General features: G+C 44.2%; 1 protein-coding gene across 1 annotated transcript in view; it reads right to left on the bottom strand.

Moving 5' to 3' along the window:
- Positions 1-18,482, bottom strand: part of slc24a3 (solute carrier family 24 member 3) — a 37,392-nt gene extending 18,910 nt beyond the window's left edge. Inside the window, exons 1-2 of the mRNA XM_062463492.1 lie at positions 18,007-18,482; positions 6,462-6,578 (exon numbers count right to left, since the gene is read on the bottom strand). Of these exons, the coding sequence (XP_062319476.1) occupies positions 6,462-6,578; positions 18,007-18,199 (310 nt within the window). The 5' untranslated portion in view covers positions 18,200-18,482. The remainder of the gene's footprint in view (positions 1-6,461; positions 6,579-18,006) is intronic.
- Positions 18,483-22,595: the final 4,113 nt, after the last annotated feature.

The following is a 22,595-nucleotide window of genomic DNA, read 5'->3' as shown; positions in this document are numbered from 1 at the left end:
GGATGGATGGATGAAAGGATGGATGGATAGACTGCATGACTGGAGCGTTTTCAGGAGGGTGAACGGCTGGCAGAGTCACACCGTACGAGGTAACCACCAGCAGCTCGTCCAAACATCACAATCGCCATCACGATGCCGTAGCCCATGATTTAATAACCTCAGAAAGATGGTTTATTTATTTTTGATGGTACTTACTGTCTGCTTAAAGAGCACTGCTAATTAACAGTAATGCTCTGCTGAACAGGGGGTGAGGTAGAGAGACAAAAATGATAATGGATTTGGATGTGCATGTATACGTGTGTATATGTGCAAATACACGCACACACACGCCACACACACACACAAACACACACAGGGAGAGTACAGCGTCCTCAAGAGACTCTGTTCAAGTAAGTGTTCATAATTCAGCAGTGTTCTCTTTTGAAAGCATGCATCCTCAGTCCAACACACCCCTACCGCTGAGACCTCTCTCTGCTCCCCACACAGGATCAGGAAGTCCCCTGCAGGCTCGGTGTAGGCAGAGTGTGTGTCAGCACCTCAACACAGAGGTTTGTGTGTGTGGTGGTAGGCATGAGCAGCCATAGAGACATCCGTTTGTGTGTGTGCTCACCAACATGTGCAAGTGTGTGTGTGTGTGTGTGTAACCTTGTTTGTCTGCTCCCTGCTCACTGTCAAACCTCCAGATCAGGTCCACACGGCAACCGGTGACATCACATACAATACACATTAGTGGCATTTACCATTAAACTCTTACATTCTCACCTAAAGCTCAGGAGAATTCTGTAAGTTCCCACACAAACCCATTAGATAGATGTAGATATGACACACTGCATAAACAGATGTGCTACAGCGGAATAATAATAATCCTGTCACATACAACCACTAATGTTCCTCTTATTCTACGTCAGATTAGATTACACTCCAGTTCTTTTCATATCCCACTCTTGGTGATAACACTGGATTACGTAACCGCGGCAATCTGGCCACTGAGCGTCAGGGTCCGATGAGGCAACGGTAGGTGATGACGTCATCTATACGAGGGGCTGAGTTGCCTTGGAAACCAGCATGTGAGGCCCTGGCGATTTGGAGCGAGAGGATTCTTGAAGGGCCCAGCTGAAAATAAGCCAAATTAGTACAAAAGTGGGAGGTGGGGATGTGTGTGTGTGTGCGGGGGGGGGGGGGGGGATTTCAGCTGTCTTAAGTCAGGCTTGGAAGACGCGAGAAAGCAACGGAAAGAAAGGAAAGAAGGGAAGAAGTAGAGATCGGATGAAGAAGGAATGACAAGGATGTAGACTGGCAAAAAAAAGAAAGTATTTGGTTTTGGGAAAGACCAAGAAAAACAAAGAGCCAAGGAAAGAGCAAAGAAGCCAAAAGAACTAAGAGCCCAGTGGGCCGAGAGTCCCTAGAGAGCACAAACATTTGTGAAAGAACAACCAGAGACGTGTCTCAACAGGAGTGAGGAGAAGCGTACAGTCTAGGAGAAACTGTACGCATTGTCCCCCAATGTCCGGTGTGTCAGCTCTGTCTCTTCCCCGCAACACTGAGGCGTTGAGATGAAAACATCCCCTGCAGTGGCGGGAGGTGCTGGAATGTGAACATGATGCACGCAGAGACAAGAGGAGAGGCAGCCGGGCTCCACCAACATCTCTGGAATCTGCATCGCTGGCCTCGTGCAGAGTTGGCACTAAACTGTGGCCAGAGAGATGCATTCTCACATCGAATCTTGTCCAGCAACTGCCTTGCCAACACACACATAATACACATTCTAGAGACAGACAGACACACACACAGACAGACACAAATATACACTCCCCTGACCAGTGACCACAGTCAGGCCAGGTCGCCATGGTAACAAACGAGGGCTCCGATTGCACCTGCCAGAATTTGCCGGTTAGTCCAGGCAGTGGAATGGCACTAACTCCCCCTCGCTTGGTTACTCAATACAAACAATCATACACTCCAGTCCAACTCTCTTCCACTTTACTCAGTTGTTGTTAACAGTTTTTACTGGATATCAAGTACATAATTCTATGGCGGAATGAAGAGGAGACCAGGAAGGAGAGCGTATAGTATTCCACCGTAGGTCATGTTCATGTCAGGAACAAGGAGTGATAGAGATCAAGTTGTGGGCCGAGAGAAACAGATGTGCTAACAGATCGTGGAAAGATGGAGAGGGTTGGATGGCAGAGATGTCACATTCCTCAAGTGTAGGGGAAGAGGAGGGGTGTGTGCGTGTGTCTGAGAGATACAGACTGTCTTTCCTCAACTCCAAGTCCACCATAGGTGCAATACAAAACTGTCCACATACACACAGTCGACCGATTGTGTTTCATTGAGCAATTTCAAGAAGAATGTCACAGGGGATAGTTTGGATATGTTTGTCTCATCCAAGGCAGGGCCACTAACAGTCAATTGAAATAGATTTTCCTCCGAAAGGTAAAGTTTTAAATGCAGGACACGGGGCCGTGTGCACATGCATGCGTGCACGTTTCGTGTATGCTTGTTTGTGTTACAAGCGATTTATTGGTGTCGTTCGATAAAAGATCATGCCTAGAAATCCAAAATAAGATTACGTGGTTGAGTAACCTTGAGTTTGTGAAAACAAACAAGAGCTCATTCGTTATTCAGCGCACTGCGACATCAGAGGTCTTGAAAGAGGTGCTTAATCCCTTTCAACGTATTCACACACACTAACACACAATTACATACGCTCGAACACAAACACACACGCACACACGCGTGGCCCACCTCTGCCATTGTGTGGTCCGCCTTGTCGATGGTGAAACTACAGTCTGTTGTGTTGAGTGGTAGAAATGCCTCATTTTACAACTGACACAGGCACTCACACAGATGCAAAGTGACACTGTGTGTTGTCACTGCGCTCAGGGAATATATATCTTTGAAGAACACACAAAGGCACACACACATAAACGCAACACAATTAGGCCAATCGATAGGGAAGAACTATTTGTCTTCTGCCGTTGCTGCCTGCTCCCTCCGCTTGTCTTTCCTGTCTATGGCATCGTATTTCCTGCTGGTGTGACTCCTTGCAGGATGTGATGCGATGGGAAGAGACACAAGAGCCACCCCCCCCCCCCCAGCCTCCAGGCTGTGACAGGCTTCGTGAGCCTCCCAGAGTGACAGATGCGCTTCAGGCAAAGGAAGGGGACTGTACGTGCAAACACACACACACACACACACAAATGCATGAAAAAGCCCACTTAAAAACATGTTCAAGAACACACATACAACATACAGCAAGGACACATGCATACATAAACAGTCTGCTAAAACACACACACACACACACCTAAAGCTCATGTGCCCCCTTGAGGCTTGGGTTCCACAGAGTCCTCCCAGTGACGGACATGATCATTTCTTGGGGTTTGGAAACCACGGTGGGGTTAGCTCGGGGGGGGGGGGGTGATGCTGCGAGCAGAACATGACTTGCGTGTCTTTCAATCCATGTTTGCTCTCCGGCTGGTGCACCGTGGGGCAGAAAACAAACACCCTCAACCAGAGTCCCATGAATGATTGATGAAACACGCTGGACAGAGGGGAGACTTACGGGGAAGGGTTGAGGCGGCTGTCTGTCGAGCCCGGCGTTCGCAGGTTACCCTGTTATGTGTGACGCTACTGGCGTCAAGGAGCCACGGAGCCAGCGTGCGCTTGAGGGGGCTGGCTGTTTGTTCTGTGCTTCGGTCGCGCTGGACAGGGGGATGTGGAAAGCATGGTTGTCGTGACTCTCGGAGAGAGACAAGGACCACTTTAGACAGACATTGTCGAGCTGACACGCACACACACTCGTCCACACACCCACTAATGAGGTGGTGCCTCTTGTTTCCACTGCATTAGGAGAGGGTAGAAAGTGGACAATGTAAACATGATTATCTCTAATCAGACCGACCACAGTGCTATCCTGTTTAATGAAGGTAGAATGGGAGTGTGTGAGTGTGTGTGTGTGTGCGTGTGTGTATATTAAACAGTAAGAGTGACATAGAAAGAGGTAGGAGAGAAATACAACAAGTATTGTGTGTGTGTGTCCGAAGACAAGGAGGGAGAGGAGGCAATTGATAGAGCTAAAAGTAGCTAGAGTGAAGTGGCAGGGAGAATCCCTGCATCTTTGAGTGGCTGCTAATGGAGTATGGAAATAACAAATACTGTCAACCAGAGCAAGTTTACAATACTATTTCAGAATGTTTACTAAACTTTCCAGCTTTATTTAAGTGTTTAAGGAAATGTATGTTTGTGTGTGTGTGTGTGTGTGCGTGCGTGCATGTGTGTGCATGCATGTGTTCTGTGTGTGTGTGGGGACTGACATGAAGAAAGTCTCACTGGGCTAGACTCCACATCTCCAACATAAAATAGATGACCGTAATCCTCAACAATAGAACTAACTGAATCAAGGGATTCAGACATGTGAGGGTCTTAAGACAGCCAGTTACGGAGCTTGTTGAATTTGAGCTTTCTCCATGTGAAAAGTTGAATGGACTGGCCAGTGGCAGTTTGTCATCGTTTTTTCCATGTGACTACCGCCACTGTTCCACCCATTGTATGGGTGTTGTTTCTGAACCAAGCCCTCCTTTATGAGATCAGAGTTAATGTCCTCACATGAGTATGGCTTGATAGATGGTGAGGTCTTTGACATTGGCGGACCATTAGTAATGACCACTTACAAGGAACTGCGTGTGTCTCCTGATCCTTCATATAGAACTGGAAGAGATGGAGAGATGGACAGTGGGAGGGAAGAGAAAATGAATGAAATTGCAAGAAAGCATGTCGTCAGACGAGGCTCTTTGGTGCAGAAAGGCAGGGATGATGCCTATTAAAATAATTACTGTGTTTCAGGAGGCAACGCGTGATTAAACGGAAACAGGCTATTAGGTATTTCTGTCTAAATATAACTCCCTCATGCAAGCTAAATGATAACTACCAAATAGAGAGAGAGAGAGAGAGAGAGGGAGAGGGATATAAACAGAGGGGTAGAATGTGTGTGTTGGGCCCGTCTGTGTGTTGGTGTGTGTTCACGAGAGTGTGTGTATGCGTATGCATATGTGTGTGTGTCAGTGAGTGTGTGTGTGCGTGTGTATGTGTGTCCACACAGGGGTGATTTTAGGGGAGTGGAGAATTTACAATGAGATCAAGAGAATGCTTGGCAGAGTGGCAGCCTTGTAAAGCAACGGGACCCCACATGGAAAACACTCCAGCAGTACCAGGCAGAGAGAAAACACACACGCCCACCGAAAAAATCCGACATCTACGGACGAGTGCCCTTGCTTACAGCTCGGAGCATCTTCACAAACACAAACATACACACAAACACACATACACACAGTCCTATGCCCTCTCTGGTCCAGAAACTTTTGCAGCCAGCCAAAGCAGAATACAGACTGAACTCCCTCTGGCTTTTCTTTATCTGTTTATTCTTTATCTCATCTTTACTTCTCTGAAGTCCTCACGTTTTCTGACTCTCATCTCCACACCAGTACTCTCTCTCTCTCTCTCTCTCTCTCTCTCTCTCTCTCTCTCTCTCTCTCTCTCTCTCTCTCTCTCTCTCTCTCTCTCTCTCTCTCTCTCTCTCTCTCTCTCTCTCTCTCTCTGTCTCTGTCTCTCTCTCTCTCTCTCTCTCCTCTCCTCTCTCTCTCTCTCTCTCTCTCTCTCTCTCTCTCTCTCTCTCTGTCGCTCTTCCGGAATCCCTCCATTTGGCCCATAGGCTTCCATTCACTCTTTTCTTAGATGGTTTACTCATTTCATTCATTTTCAACCATTCACGGCTTCTTGAAAGCTGATTTGATTTGAAAGCTTAATGTTTTGTAGCCAGCTGAACTCTTCAACGAACAAGCACACACTGCAGCTACAGCAGGATGAACACTGATGCACTACTACATGAGCTAGACGGCAGTTATTGGTTGGCCTTGCATTTTTATTCAAAATGATCAATTGATCCATTCATACAGCTGTTTCAGAACTTGTCGCGTAGCCTTTTGGCATGTCAGTCACAGACAACAAAAAACTAACATTTCCACGTCTTCACCATGTTACATTTTCAATGGAAAGCCTCACATGCTAACTCGCTAACTTCGAGACTGAAGCTCAATGGGATACTGTTGAATTACACAAGTGATCCAATCGAATTTATTTAACTTATTGTCAGGTTTGACTGACACCTTTCCCTGGCATAGGAGAAGCGTTTCAGGACCCTGCTTCTGAAAGGATGTTTTAATATTGCTGTAGTCCTAATGTTACAGATTTGAAGAAAGACTCCACATGGCATCCTGTCAGTTCATCTGGCAACCTGAGAAATGTAATGTAAACATAGAAAGTTTACTCCTGCATAGCTTCCAACTTTCCTCTTCTGAACTTCCCTAAATCAATGTCAAAGCATGGACTGCTGAAGCTTAGGGGGAGACTTAAGTGCACACTGGGTGAAGAACAGTGAAACAGGTTTGTGCCAGTCTTACCTGGTTCAGTGCAGTTTTTGGAAGGGGGCTCCGTCTCGTTGTCGTAGGAGACCTGCAGTAGTCGACGACTGCCCCACCTCTCTTCCTCCTCAGTGGCGTGGCTGGACATGTCGTAACCTTGACAGGGGGTGGAAAACACACTTGTTCAAGGTTCAGTCCGTGGCATGGAGTATAACAGCAGACACTAAAGTCTAAAAAGATTTATGACATCATATACAGTATGCTACTAGTCAATATTTCCATCCCAGTTTTCACATGGGAAAATTCAAACCAGTGACGGTTCTTATTTTCTAGTCCCAAACACATGTGACATAATTTCCCAGAGAATTGTACAATGAGCAACACTGCATGTCCAAAAATACCCCCGAATCATCCGTTGAGGTTCAGCATGTTTGTAAGCACGCGTTAACTGTTAGGCTCAGAGTCAGCGGGTGCACAGAGGTATATGGAATGTATCAGTCTGAATATAAATGTCACACAGGCCTCGTCATATACAGTAGGACCAGAGTGGCAAATGTATGGTGCGTCCTTCCTGTTTTTCCTTCACCATGAGAGTCCGGTTCTAACCACCAGGAAGCTTCATCAGCACGTTGACTACTTTGTCATAAAAGCTAGTGTACACTCTTTCCAAAAGCCTTCCAAAGACGAGCTCTTACATAAAAAGGAGAAACATATTCTCCGGCTGAAACATAGCTGTTGTGACATCACAGGGAGCGTGTTCCTACGGCAACACAATTCCCAGCATGCTTTGTAAGCCCTGGGTGATCATTCCGGCAGCTCAGTCATCTGGGTCACGGTATCCTCAAACACCCGCCTGGAACTCATCTCAGCTCCCACGATGCAACAGGCCCTGACTTACGGCTGCGAGCCGCCAAACTATAAATAGCCACAACTGTATTTATGAAAATGGGAAGTAAAAGCAATCTCTTTGTTCAACTGTTTGAATGGAGAGAGCACTTTGATGCAAACCATGCTGGCCAAAGTATGTTTTAAAGTACTATGTAGATGTTGTACTTATAACAAATACTTGATGTAATAATGTTACAGTTAATTGCTGACTCAGCACAGCTAATACACAGCAAGACTCCTGTGGTGGTCCTTCTTAAAGCATGTCAGTATGCCCATATACGTATGTAAAGCTTACATTGTTGTGACACATCCTGTCGTCCTGGTCCTGATCTTCCCCTAAGCTGATGCTTATGTTCAGCTGTGTTTGTGTGTGCAGGACTACTGACAGCAATAGCTTAGAGCAGACACTCAAGACGCCCCACTGTGACCTTTTTCTCTCTCTCAGTCTTTGTCTTTCATTCTCCTCTCCCTCTCCACGAATGCTCAGGAGAAGTCGTCTCAGTTGGAAGAAGTGTGTGGCTGGGCAGACACAGGCTAGTGTCGGTTGAGAGGGGTTCTCCTTGACCGGCCACCGTTACAGACTAGAGAGTCACTGCGTCAACACACACACACCTTTACACACTCATTGTGGGTAGTGGGTGTTGACAGCTCTAAGTCACCTTATGAGTACATGTTTTTTACCTGTCATCCATGCAGACACACACAGACGCAACACACACACACACACACACACACAAGGAGGCATTACACACACACACACACACACACACACACACAAACAGAATTACACACACAAGCATTCAAATACAGAACCAAACACATAAAACCAGACACAAACACACACATGCGGCTCAAATCCAAAATCCCATATCCAAAACCAAACAGACCGACAGTCTGACCCATCAATTACACACAAATCCAAACACACACACATCATGAGATGTTTGTATTCTTAGATTGTTTAGTTCTTAGAAATAGTTAAACTTTTGTACTTTTACTTAATTTAAGATCTGTATATGTTTAGTGTTTTGCACCTCCCTGCCACAGTAAATTCTGTGTTTGTATAACATACATGGCGAATAAACCTGATTCTGATTCTGATTCTGATCTCTTGTGGTTCTATGTTTAGTAGTAAGCGCTGTTCAATGAGCCGGAATTCATCCACAAGCTTGAGTTACTATGGAGACATGACGTACACAGGACCGTACAGTAACAGTCGAGACGAGAGAGAGAGGGGATGATGTGAACACGGAGTAAAAAGACGACATGTCTACCACACACTGAAACACATGCACACAGAGAGCAACCAACATTGCTTTCACATAAATATTGCACAGTGAACAACACATTTCTCACATTGGTAGAGGCTGTGTAGATGTTATGGTTGTTCGGTGTCTGGCATGAGTAAGTAAACACAGATGGATATGAGACACACCAGGAAAGCCCACATGCTGCAGATCCAGATCAGAATACGGAACCAGGCATTGGCTTTTCCATGGGGGATATAGATGCAAAACTGACCTGGGGAGGTGTGCACATAGACACCATGCTTAGACACTACAGACTTCATGCTTTAGAAGCCCAGTCCTTCAGCAGAGTCCTCAGGTGGAGAACTGTAGTGCTATTACCAAGACAACCGTGAGTCACCCAGGTTACGTAACTGAAGGTTTTGTTGTGTTTTTAATGAAGAAGGCCATCAGGAAGAATATGAGTCTTCATGTAACAGTCTGAAAGGCTACTGTGGAAAGATCTAACCTTGGTGTAGTCTGTGTGTCTGTGTGGTTGTGTGTCTGTGTGGTTGTGTGGTTGTGTATGTTTGTTGCATGCCTAGTTTGGAGAGGAAATGTATTTGTGTGTGCCTCTTTGTGTGTTCATGGGCCAACATGCTTGTTAAATGATCAGTGTATGCGTGTGTATGTGTGTGTGTGTACAGGATGAGCAAATGAATATACTGTGTGTGGTGGTCAAATGTTTTCAGGTTATCTTGCAAGGATGTACTGAAACTACAGGAGTTCCCCCATCAGCCTTCTCCTCTGCAGAAATCTAGGCCAGTCGTGTGTGTGTGTAATGATCTTCAATACACAGGGGGAGGTTTAGACAATCCACATGACAAACTGTTCAGGGCTACAGAAAGTGAACACACACACACAATCTTTACCGTATTCTATAGTAAATTTAGATCTATGGGTCCAAATGACCCCATAATGTCGTTATGAAGGGGAAAAGGGGGAGGGGGGGGGAGGGGGGAGGGGGGAGAGCGCCAAGTCCTCCCTCCTGTCACACCTAATCAGGTAGTTCATCTTCATTAGAAATAGCAAGTGTGTGTGTATGTGGGTTTTGTGTGTGTATGTGTGTGCGCATATGGACCACTGTAGGTAAACAAGAGCCCTGTCCCTTGAGAGGGAAGAATCAGGCCAGGGACAGGTAGTACAGAATACAGTGATGCAACATGTATCTTGTGTGTATGCGTTACACAAACAGGACTGTAGATTGTGGAATATGTTATATATCTGAGATGATAGTGTCTACCTCCTGACAACCGTTGTTACCATGACACCAGATCCTTCTGTGCACCGCACACTGGCTTCAGGCTAAGCTTCAACCTGTGTATACTGTGTATATCAAATTGAGATGTGTTCCAAAAAGTCACCCAACAATCGTCTACTTTTACATCTTGACTCCCCCAGTTCTCAGACAGAGTAAGTTAAATGTAATTGTCACATCCATCTACAAGAAATCTTTGATTATATTTGTGGTCCTGAATATACTTTTTAGCTCTTTAAAGGTAATAGTAATGTAGTCTGGTAGAGATCTCTAACCCAAACAGTCACACACACGGTTTTCCACAAACTACACATCTTTTCATCATCAGGAGACTGCTCATTTCCCCCCTCAATAAATACATTTGTTCATAAGTGGGATGAGTGACTCAAGGGACTACCTTATGTTAAATAGCCCAGGGGGTCCTGAGGACCACCTCCGCCTCCAAGGACTTCATTAAGGGTGGTCAGAAATGTGCCTGAACACATAAAAAAAAGATCAATAGCTGATAAAAACTAGGCCCATTGGAGGGCGTTGGTAATTGGTGGTTAACGAGTATGACAGCTTGTTAATGGGCTTGTTAATAACCTCGTTATTGTCCATGACAATGGACAAAAATAATAATAAAATGACTAAATGACTAAATGTAAATGTCCAGTGTCATCCACCTCACATGCTGTGAGCGTGTGAGAGTGCGCTGTCAGGTTGTCAGATTTCCCTCGCCCATCTCTCCATCTCTCCCTCATCCTCGTTTGAATGCCGTGGACAGGGTGGCTTTGAGGAGCTGGTTGTCCCAGCGGGGGAGGGGTTTGGTGGGCTGCAGGGTCTGTGAAATCTCCATCTCTCCTGTGGAGCTCCTTCTGGGCCATGCTAACAGTCTTTGAGGCAGATGGAGATGGACTCAGCATCTGCTGTGGGTGTCATGCACAGTTGCTTTATCTCTCCATCTCTCGTTATTGCTCATGCGCACATTCTCTCCATCACATCCACTTCCACCACTCTCTCAACACATAGAAGTTAACTTCCAATAGTAATTCTCTCTTGACTTGAATTATTGGCTGGAGAGCTTTGGCTCCAAACCACAGTTGACAATCTGTATAGCAGTCAAGACGAACAGGCCTTTTATGGAGTCAACAGATGATCCTAAACCTGTTTCATCATAGTTCCCTGGTTGAAGAACTAATCGAATTACATGTATTACTGTAAGTAAGAACTCAAGATGACGTTAGATTAATTCAGTCACGGTCCGTAGGCCAGTGGACAATTGCGGTTGTATGACTGCATTCTTTTAAGACTGTTGCATTGATTCTTTGGTGACCGTGTGAGAATGTGAGAGAGTGTGTGTGATTGTGTTGCTATTTTGTACTTACATGCGTGTGCATGTGTGCATCACATGCATTTAAATAACGTTTCACAGCCAACTCCAATGCAAGTTCAGTCACAATGACTGATGGCCATAAGATGACACTTCCAGCTCATAACCTCCAGGAAGTATTTCACACCTCTCCCTATGTCCTGAGGGATATCTCATTCCCTCTCCAATAAGGTCACCCAACCCATCCCCATGTTTATTCTTACTTAAACGCAAACCATGCCACAAAAAACACAATCTATGGCTAAAATGCGAAAATTCTCAATGTGACACACGACTGTGAAACACAACGACTTACATAGTTTTCCCTTATTCTGCAAGCTCTGTCCAAAACATGTCCTCACACACTCCCTGCCAGATCTACATACAGAGCATTGTCAACTGCCAGACGATAAAAACTTGTTTATCCAAAAGGGAATTTCAGAAACTCTTTCATCCCTTTCCTTTACACTAAAAGCAGCCAAAGTAGAAAAATGACTTCAGAAAACAAGGAGCAATTCTCAAGATATACTTCAATATGCATGGTATGTTGATGGAAGGCATACATTTTTGTACTTTGAGTAAAGCATGCGTGACCATCAGCCATGTGTATCTTACATCCCATGATTTGCACCAGCCTGGAGATCAGGAGAGGCCTCTCTCTCATCACCCCCTATTGAGAAGATGAATATCGTTAGCTAATTGGTCTTTTCATTGAGAAAGCTCTGCTGTGAAATGAGCAAATCACACACACACACACACATGTCTCACACCACACGTGCAGACACACAAGCTCACGCAGAAACACATTTAATTTCACCCCATGACACTGAGAGCATGATGAATCGGCGCCGAGTAATTAAAAGGCTAAATGGTTCCATTGGTCTTCCAAGTGCAGGTGAATAGCTCAGTGATAGTGTTTTCATTGTTCAAGCGAACAAAGACTCTGGGGCTAATGACTGCTGACGACTCCAGAGTCTTCCATTGTCTGCCTTCTATCACTTTGCCAAATAGATATAGAGAGAGGAAGGGGTAGAGAAAGGGATGAGAGGTGTGTGTTTTGTGCGTGTGTGTTAGGGGAGTGTGAACCAACCTTGACCATCTCACCCTGTGCCATCAGGGGGCTGTGACATTACTGTGTCACATAGTAACATACATGTTGACACACTTAGTGTCCCTTCCTGTTCTTCTCATGAAATGTCAGCGCTACTCAGACCATCTGCCATAGACCCACTTGAACTCTGGGACCTTGTGCGTGTGAGAATGGTCCACTTCGTAGACTTCCGCACTCCAACAAAAGACCATCAAGGTAGATACAGAAGAGATCCCAGGGCTCAGGAAGCCCTGGGATCTCACTGGTCTATAGGAAAGAGCTCTAGTAACGTTTCCTTCTCGTCCTCTACATGTAATGAGGACTTTTATGGTGCAATTTCCATATGAGGGGTCAAAGCTATACATGTTGGAAGAAGCAAACCCCAAAGCAGTTGTCGTGGGGTTGGTTGTATTGGCCTCTGACTGTGTGCTGAAGCTGAGGAGTGGAAAGATAAGACAAGAGGGGAGGAGAGTCAAATGCCAAATTCGAATTGAATTATAAGAAACAGGAGGAGAAGAAAAAAAGGATATGGACAGAAGAGTGATAAGAGTGATTAAAACTAAGGAGAACATGGAGAGAGACTTCCCCTCTCACTCTCCACGGACCCCCCCCCCCCCCCCAGGTTCTTGGAAGGTCCCAGAATACATGCCGGTGTTCTAAAACGGGCATCGTGATGGTGATTAATTGGTCAGGGTGTATTTGGGGATCGGGAGAAGAATAGCTCAGAGTGTTTAATCACAGTAGGATGTAATATGGCATCACAGACTCCCAGATAGACCCAATGCCCCCATATCCATCATACTGGAGCAAGTCTTCCCACAGGCCCACAGACAGACAGACAGACATCCTTATTTTATCTCCCTATGAGAGTTGAAGACACCAACTGGTCAACTGGTGGTTAATAATGAGAGGATTGGGAATAGAGCAATGAGCACACATGCTCACACCTCAAACACAGAACCTGTCAGATGCATAAAAACATTTACTATTATAAGATTTTCCTGTATGCCAACATACAATCAAACACAGAGCACCAGCAGCCAACCCAGAATCTCTACCATCTTTCTGAGTGTAAACCAACATAATGTACCTTCATTTTCCCATGAACTCTCTCTGCAATCAGCATATTCCTTATATTCACATCCCTCTGTATTCATTATTCATATGCAGGGTTGAATTAGTAATAGTCTGGGACTTCTATAATCAACAGGCCTGTTGTTGCAGCCTCATAAAAAAGATTGATGGTGATTTCTGTCAAGCAGATGGTGTGTGTGCATGTGTGTATATGTATGTGTGTGAGAAGATTTATGTAAAAAAAAAAAGTGATATCAGAAATACTATAAGAATTAAAGACAAAAAACATGAAAACATCCTTCCCAGATGCTCTGAGGCAAGTGGTGTAACCATGGTGTCCAAAAATGACCACTCAATGAACCATAAGGTCATAAACCATTTCCAAATCTAGATTCCTTCAAAGCCCAGGCAACCAACCGACTGGACAAGCTGGCCACCAGTAAACCTAGGTGTCAATAATGTTTACAACACCCCCCTGTAATATTTACTGCATGGGTTGTGTACATGGAAAAGTATCATAAAAAATGCTCTGGAAAAGTACATATGCACATATTTAAGTCAAACTTTAATAGAATCTGAGCTTGTAAAATCTAGAACACAAACCGTGTAAGCGGGGAGATAACCTGTCATCGACTCTCTTCTTATTCTAAAGACTGGATTTGCTGGAGGTGGTTTAGCCTGACGTTCTCTACAGTGAATTTACAATATTTTTATGCGTCATGCTGAGACCGCTTTTTGCATCGGTTGTTGTGCATACTGATATGTAATGTGATATCAAATTGGGATCTGGTCATAGAGTTGATTTGTCAAGTAAAAAAGCACAATTGTTCTTTCTTATACGTCTTTCTGGAAGTGCAGAAGCAGAGTGTCTCTCTCTCCCTCGGTAACAGGGCCTTGAGGTCTGTCCTCGCGCTCTCTCTGCCTCTCTCTGATCTCCTATAATGGTAGAGAACGTACAATGTAAACTTTTATGTTTGGCTTGTAACTCATTTAATTAATTTACTAAATGAATCATTATTATTTTCGCTTTACTACACTACTTACGTTATCTTTACTGCACTGCACAGTGTTCCTTTAGATTGAGAACCTTTGTTTTTATTGCATTATCATTATAAAACCAGACATGGCATTCAAACAAAAAAAATTATGGTACTGTTCTTTACTGTGATTGGTTCTATCAGTTTATTTTATATGGTCAAAATAGTGCAAATCAAATACAACCTGTTCCTTTCATGTTTCAAAGAGAATAGTCAATGATCATATCTCTGGACTGTGGGATGTGTGTCTGAATGTATAGGCGTGTAGGTGTGTTTATTGGCGTGGATGTGTACTGTATGTGTGTGTACGTGCGTGTGTACTGTAAGTGTATGTGTGTGTGTTTGTTTTTGTGGGGGGATCTGGGACCCCAGCTGTGAGAATACCCATTATTCTAGGACAAAAGAATGAACCCACACATCCAAAGATTGAGCCTCAAGCATCTAAGAACGTCAGCTGTTTTTTCAGCTGACTATATATATGGTGCTATGGTACAGAAACACAGGTAAAATAGTCTCATACAGTAATACACTCTTTTCCCCTTCCACCACCCAAACTAGCTCAGATAATGTGCTTCAGAGAGAGAGAGAGAGAGAGAGAGAGAGAGAGAGAGAGAGAGAGAGAGAGAGAGAGAGAGAGAGAGAGAGAGAGAGAGAGAGAGAGAGAGAGAGAGAGAGAGAGAACAGACAGATAGACAGAGAGAGAGAGAGAGAGAGAGAGAGAGAGAGAGAAACGAATAAAGATAAAGATAGGAAGAGGGAGGGAGGGCAACTTGAGACAGGTTGGCATGTATGATGAATGAGGTAGTCAACATACAGGAGCAGCAAAGAGCCTGCTGTTTTCACTGGGGAACAGGTGGATCCATCTCTCGTACACACACTTCACACACATACTCACACACGCATACACGCATACACACACACGTGTACTAGTCTGTCATATTATTCCACCTCCTCTCTGGGTGTCACTCTGCAGGCATCCCTGATGAAAGGCGGAAACAGTACATAAGGAACACCGCAAGGAAAGGGAACTAAAACAGAGGAAGAGGGCGCAAGAGAGAAAAAAAGAGAGAGGGGGATAGAGAAAGCGAAAAAGCATACTGCCAGGATGAATATGCACCACAATCTCAATATGGTTCTCTAAAATCAAATACATCTTACTTTGTGGCCCACTCCTATATTTAATTAAACAGCTGTCCTTGTTTATCAGGCACAACAAGGTAAATAATCCTAGCTATCCATGATTTACCTGTCTAGAACATTGCCTGACATCACAGCTTCCATTTGACTGATGAGAAGAAGTGCATTGTGGGTGGTTGTTTGGGTGATGGGGCTAGCCGGGCGCACCTGGTCAGGGGATGAAAAGACTCTGTTCCACGCAAGCGGATAAACAACAAATAAATGAATCAACAAACAACAGACAAGGCTGTTAGAGAACAACAGATGAGGAAATCTTCAGGATTAGTTACAACTGATGGGAATGGAAAAACAAGAGAAAAGATGGAGAGACAGCGAGAGAGAGAGAGAGAGACAGCAAGAGAGAGATAGCGAGAAAAGACAGAGATGGGGGGGAGAGAGATGAAGACAGACAGCAAGAAAGAGACACATGGGGAAGTGAAAGAGAGAGACAGCTAGGAGAGAAACAGAGAGAGAGAGCTGTAAGAACAAACCTAGAGAGACATAACGTAATAAAACAATATAACAACGCAAACAGTGGAGGGAGAGAGAAGACGTACAGAGGCACAGGAAGAGAGCAAGAGGAAGCGAGAGTTTCAGTGACTGAGCGAGGGAAGGAGAGGGGGGGGAGAATGAGAGAGAGAGAGAGACTATGTTTGCGTCTGCACTCAAGCAGTCTCAGACTGGAAGGAAGCTCTCTGTTCAAACAGCCTGACCCAGATGCAGCTGAATTAGACACAGCCTCAGAGAGCACCGTGCGCATGCATGCGGTCGCGCGCACGCGGTCGGAGAACGACGCAGTAAGTGATGGAGTGACAGAGAGACGGAAAGTTTCAGATTGAGACGTCGAAATAACAAGCGATGAATGGGGACAGAGAGGGAGATAGTCACCTCAGAGACACCTTGCCGTGACAGGCAATCTGTGCTCTCCATCCCCTTCTTTCTCACTTTATCTCATCCCTTCTTTTCCACTCCCTCTCTCGCCGCTCTGCTTCATCTTTCTTTCACTTTACCCTTTACCTTTCTATTCAACCCGGGGGGGGGGGGGGTGGCTTTCTCTGTTATTCCAGCTTTTTAGTGTGACCCTGTTCTTAAAGCCCTGGAGCCTCCGAGTGCAAAGTGCTCCGCTGTCCACTTTTGCTCTTGTGCAAAAAAATCCCATATTGGCGTACCAACAGAGAAACCACAACCACGTTATGCAATGGGATAATCTACACGACCATAGCTAGTGCCCATTAGTGCCCATATGACATTCCATACATCGACGATGTCCATTCGTCTCGGAGGGGTTGTCTTTAAAGTTTTCCGCTGATGTTTCCTAGAAGGATAATGGTATGCCAAAGTGGCCTGGTCTAATGCATGGTACAAGAGGATTCTGGGAATGTGTGTGCTCAAACACTTATAATCTCTCCATTGTCAGTCCTTGAGTGTAATTATTATATTTCTTTGTTTTTAAAAGGGGGTGGTGGTGGTGGTGGTGTGGGGGGGGGGGTCAGACAAATATGACAAGATGGAATAAAGAACAGACAAAGGTAGGGAAGAGGTTGATAAAATCCACCAGGACAAATGGGTGTGTGCTCATATTGAGACTCAGACACACAATTTCAGTACATCCCAGAGATGAATAGTTAGAGGTGTTATCAATGAAGGACTCCTCATAATTCGCGAATTGTTCCTCTGGAATAAAGTATCTGCCTGCCTGCACTGCAACTGTACTGCTACCAGCCTCCTTAATGCTACCTTGAGCTCACCGATTCCTGAAAATAAACTAATTTAAACTATTCAGATACAAGCTTGAAAGGAATAGTATTCAATATGCATAGTTCCTATACATAAATGTTTATTATTAAATTGTTTGAGTCAGTCACACGACTTGTGCTTGTGGGATTTGTCTATATCCAGTACTGATTCGTTGCAATAGTTACAGTGAAGACAGCACCCCCTCCATTCTCATTCTGCACTAGTCAGAATACAATTCTTAGCAGACACGAGTCATAAAGTTTAGTAGCTTTCTTTTTCAATAGGCTGTTTGCGTGTATAATAGGCATATTTAAGAGGTTTAAACGCCTGCATTCTAATATTCAAGCAACTGTGCGGCGACTGACACTACCAACTTCAGAATTATATTGAGTGCAGATGTTCCACTCGCTCCCGAGCCATGGAAACAAATGTTTTTGTCAATTACTTTTGTAGCCAGAACCATGGTTTATACGGGTGCTATTTTGGGTGGTCACACTGAAGACTGAAAAGTCGAAAAAGAAACATTTGAACTTGTTGCAATCCTATAAAAAAAGAAATTCAACTAATTCTTGTTTATGCCACTCAACTACAGGTGCGTTATTCAAGCGTCATTGCATCATTAAGACGGATACAACATTCCCCTTCTAGGTAAAGCGTGTTACGAGCGTTACGACAAATATTACTCACCTGATTTATCTGTCAAACATGACAGCCCCGTAACAAGCGCTAGCAGTACCCCAATGAAACACATCTGTATACCGAACAACTCCTTTCGTTTTTTCCGCCTTGCTTTGATCTTTCGCTGGTTCAGCATCACTTGTGGCGGGCGACCTCGTACCCGGACGGGATCGAGCATCCCGCCAACAGCTATCCCATCCATGGAAACGTTTTCACGGTAAAAGTGTTCCAGGAAACCCAGACTATGACAGCGAAGGGAACGGGAAGAGAAGAAAGAGATGTTGCAAAGTTACACAACGACAGAAATTGATTGTCGACTCGTTGGAGACGTTGACAGCACGCTATATTGAGGCTGATTGTTGTATTCTATATTAAGACTACTTCAGACGGAGAAGTTAGTTTGCGTTGAGGATGTTGCGAGAGAACGGAGCGCTCCATGGATGCGTCAGTTTGGTGCCATGTCTCGCAGGACACGATTTGAAGCGGGGCTGAGGATGTCGAAAAGAGAAGAGCGCGAGCGGGAGAGGGAGGAGTGTGCGTGCGTGCGTGTGCCTGCGTGCGTGTGGCAGTGAGAGGAAGAGAAAGATGACATCAGTTATTAATCGAGATATGCACTCGTCATGGCCCTGGATGACACTTTGGGGAAATGTATTACTTTATTAAAAAACATTTTGTTTTTTTTCCCAATTTTTTTCTCACCCCCCCCCCCCCCCCTTTTTCTGCTTTTCCTGGCAGTATGTCTCTGTTTCGCTAGTAGGCTGCACTTTCAGATGCAGATTAGTTATTGGTTTTACATAACAAAGCAAGTTAATTAAAATACATTTGACAATTAACCAATAGTAGACTGTCACATATCAGAAACATTATGTTAGAATGATAAAATAAAATCGTGTCCTGCTTGGTAAATCTGCGAAACGATCGATCTGCGACGAACTATGGCCGTGCTGTTCCCACTGTCTCTCTTTACAGTCTTTCTTACGCACACACACACACGCACGCACACACATTTCCTGCCTGACGGATTGAGCATAATCCCTGTCTAGAGAACAGCAGTGATTCAGGACAATGAACTGGAATCAGATGGATTAAGAGGTATATTCAAATACAGTTCTTTTGAAAAGCTTGTCGTGGGTGGGAGAGATGTTTCATGTCAACCAATGACACTAGTTTCCCAGTCTAATCCTAATGGTGCCTTCTTTAATTTATCTAAAATGCAATCTTCTTGTCTCCCTTCAAACATTAATCAAATATGGGTATTGGTAACATGCTGTTATTATTATAAACAGTGTATAAACTGTCTTTATACGACCCGAATTCCGGAAAAATTGGGACGTTTTTTAAATTTGAATGAAATGAAAACTAAGAGACTTTCAAATCACATGAGCCAATATTTTATTCACAATAGAAAATAGATAACATAAATGTTCAAACGGAGAAATTGTACAATTTTATGCACAAAATGAGCTCATTTTACCTGCTAGGTCTCAAAATAGTTGGGACGGGGGCATGTTTACCATGGTGTAACATCTCTTCTTTTCGAAACAGTTTGAAGACGTCAGGGCATCGAGGTTATGAGTGTCTGGACTTTTGGTGTTGGAATTTGGTCCCATTCTTGCCTTATATAGGTTTCCAGCTGCTGAAGTGTTCGTGGTCGTCTTTGACGTATTTTTTGTTTAATGATGCGCCAAATGTTCTCTATAGGTGAAAGATCTGGACTGCAGGCAGGCCAATTCAGCACCCGGACTCTTCTACGACAAAGCCATTCTGTTGTCATAGCTGCAGTATGTGGTTTTACATTGTCCTGCTGAAATATACAAGGCCTTCTCTGAAATAGACGTCGTCTGGAGGGGAGCATATGTTGCTCTAAAACCTTTATATACCTTTCAGCCAGGGGCGGATCTAGAGATTTTCATTCGGGGTGGCAATGGGGTGGCAGAAGGAAGTTGTTGGGTGGCCTCCTGGAGGCAAATCAAAACCCAAAGTAGGGGGGTACAGTACTCCCTATGGTAAATGATTAGGCTATAACATTGTAGTTTAAATTAAACAGTAACATTAATATTATTTATTGAAATGTTCTGTAATGTACAAATAATATTTTTCCATGGGAAGATTGAGGTTCATGTTGTGTAATTGTAACTTGTTTAACTATATGCTCTTATGGTTCTTCCCTTTGGGACTTACTTGGTTTTTCACAATGCATGCTTCATGTTTTGGCTACCCGCAATGTTTGGGGCTATGTCGTTGTTATGATCAATGACCTATGCACTTTTGTAAAGCTCTTGCTTTGGATAAAAGCGACTGCTAAATTGATAAACAAAAAAAAAACGATTGGGGTGGAAGTATTTTTTATTTGGGTGGCAGCTGCCACCCCTTGCCACCCCTTAGATCTGCCACTGCTTTCGGCATTCATAGTGCCTTCCAAAACATGCAAGATGCCCATACCGTATGCACTTATGCACCCCCATATACCATCAGAGATGCTGGCTTTTGAACTGAACGCTGATAACACGATGGAAGGTCTCCCTCTTTTGCCCGGAGTACACGACGTCCGTGATTTCCGACAAGAATGTCAAATTTGGACTCGTCGGACCATAGAACACTGTTCCACTTTGAAATAGTCCATTTTAAATGAGCCTTGGCCCACAGGACACGACAGCGCTTCTGGACCATGTTCACATATGGCTTCCTTTTTGCATGGTAGAGCTTTAGTTGGCATCTGCAGATGGCACGGCGGATTGTGTTTACCGACAGTGGTTTCTGGAAGTATTCCTGGGCCCATTTATGTCATTGACACAACCATGCCGATGAGTGACGCAGTGTCGTCTGAGGGCCCGAAGACCACGGGCATCCAATAAAGGTCTTCGGCCTTGTCCCTTACGCACAGTGATTTCTCCAGTTTCTCTGAATCTTTTGATGATGTTATGCACTGTAGATGATGAGATTTGCAAAGCCTTCGCAATTTGACGTTGACGAACATTGTTTTAAAAGTATTCCTATATCTTTTTACGCACTCTTTCACAGATTGGAGAGCCTCTTCTGAGAGACTCTGCCTGTCTAAGACATCCCTTTTATAGCTAATCATGTTACAGACCTGATATCAATCAACTTGATTCGTTGCTAGATGTTCTCACAGCTGTATCTTTTCCAAATGTCTTGCTTTTTCAGCCATTTGTTGCCCCTGTGCCAGTTTAAACTTTTGTTATGTTATCTAGGTTATATTGTGAATAAAATATTGCTCATTTGAAAGTCTTTTAGTTTTCATTTTATTCCAATTTAAAAAACGTCCCAACTTTTCCGGAATTCGGGTTGTATATATCACACCATACATATACCCTTTGCAGAGAGGGAGAGAGAAAGATTAATTGAAATGGATGCTCTGGATGTTGTTACTTTCTTTCCAAACAAACTCGGCTTCGGTGTCAACTGTCCCACATGTTCTCCCTCTCAGTCTTTTCCTCAACTATAATCCTCTCTCAAACTCTTGGGCACACACATTATTTCTCTTGTCTACTTGGAGGCTTCTCTTTCACCTGTTCTTCCACCTGTAGTGTACCATATGTCTTTTCCCTCCTCCTGTCACTTTATCTTCTTTGTCTATCTGTCTGCCTCATCCTTTTCCCCTTACCCCACACCTCGCCATTCCTGATCTGTTGCTTCTCCCCGTCATTCGTACCCCCTCAGTCTTTGAAGTGCAGCTAGTACAGCATTGTTCTGTAAATGTGTGATTCTGTGAGCTGCTGGTTTGCCCGGCTCAGGGTGCCCAGCTCTCTCTCTCTCTCTTTTGATCAACAGAGACTGTGGCTTTTGTTTAGCTGCAGTTAAAAGGCTTTTGGAGCATCAGACTAGGCTGTGTTGGTAATGAATTACAAATTGGCGGCAATGTTGTTTTGAGGAGCACTTTGGAAGACTGTTGATGTAAAAAAAAAAAAAAAAAAGAAACACCCACACACACAAAACAGAAGAGTTTATTTCATCTGTTGAGATGTTCTGCTGCAGTGGGGATGTTTGTGTGTTCATGGAGGGGATAGAAAGAAAGAGGAGAAGGAGAATGTATGGAGGATGTGGGGTCTAAATATAAGAGAATGGAAACAATAAGTTAGGGGTGGTGTCCACATTCTCCATGCGTACCATCATGCACTAAACTACATCCTGTGTACACAGGGTAGGGTTATTGTCATGCACACACTCGTGCACGCACACACTTGCACAGACAAATGAACCCACTGAACCCACACACCTGTTGACCCTGTGACCCTGAGTTTATTAATAGACAGGTTATTGATGTGCTGCAGTGCTTCAGCGCTGTAGCACTAGTGATGTCGCTACCTCTCCCTTCTCTGCTCTTTTTTGCAGAAGCAGAGAAATCAATGTGTAAGCCGGCTGAAATTGAGGGTGTGAGGGTTTCGAATATCCTGAGAAGGAACCTCACAATGTGAGGCCTATTCTCGGACTAATTGCAACATATTTTCTGCTTGTGTAGACTGATTTTCTGTAACACGATTGTGACACTGAGCAGCAGAATCCGATAGCGAGATAAACGAGGGAGAGAGAGAGAGAGAGAGAATGAGGCAGAGAGGGAAGGATCTAAGGAAACATTT

Source organism: Osmerus eperlanus, chromosome 6, assembly GCF_963692335.1.
Source record: "Osmerus eperlanus chromosome 6, fOsmEpe2.1, whole genome shotgun sequence".
NCBI classification, from domain to species: domain Eukaryota; kingdom Metazoa; phylum Chordata; class Actinopteri; order Osmeriformes; family Osmeridae; genus Osmerus; species Osmerus eperlanus.
The sequence above is the reverse complement of the archived record's forward strand: the minus strand, read 5'-3'. Positions and strand labels throughout refer to the sequence as shown.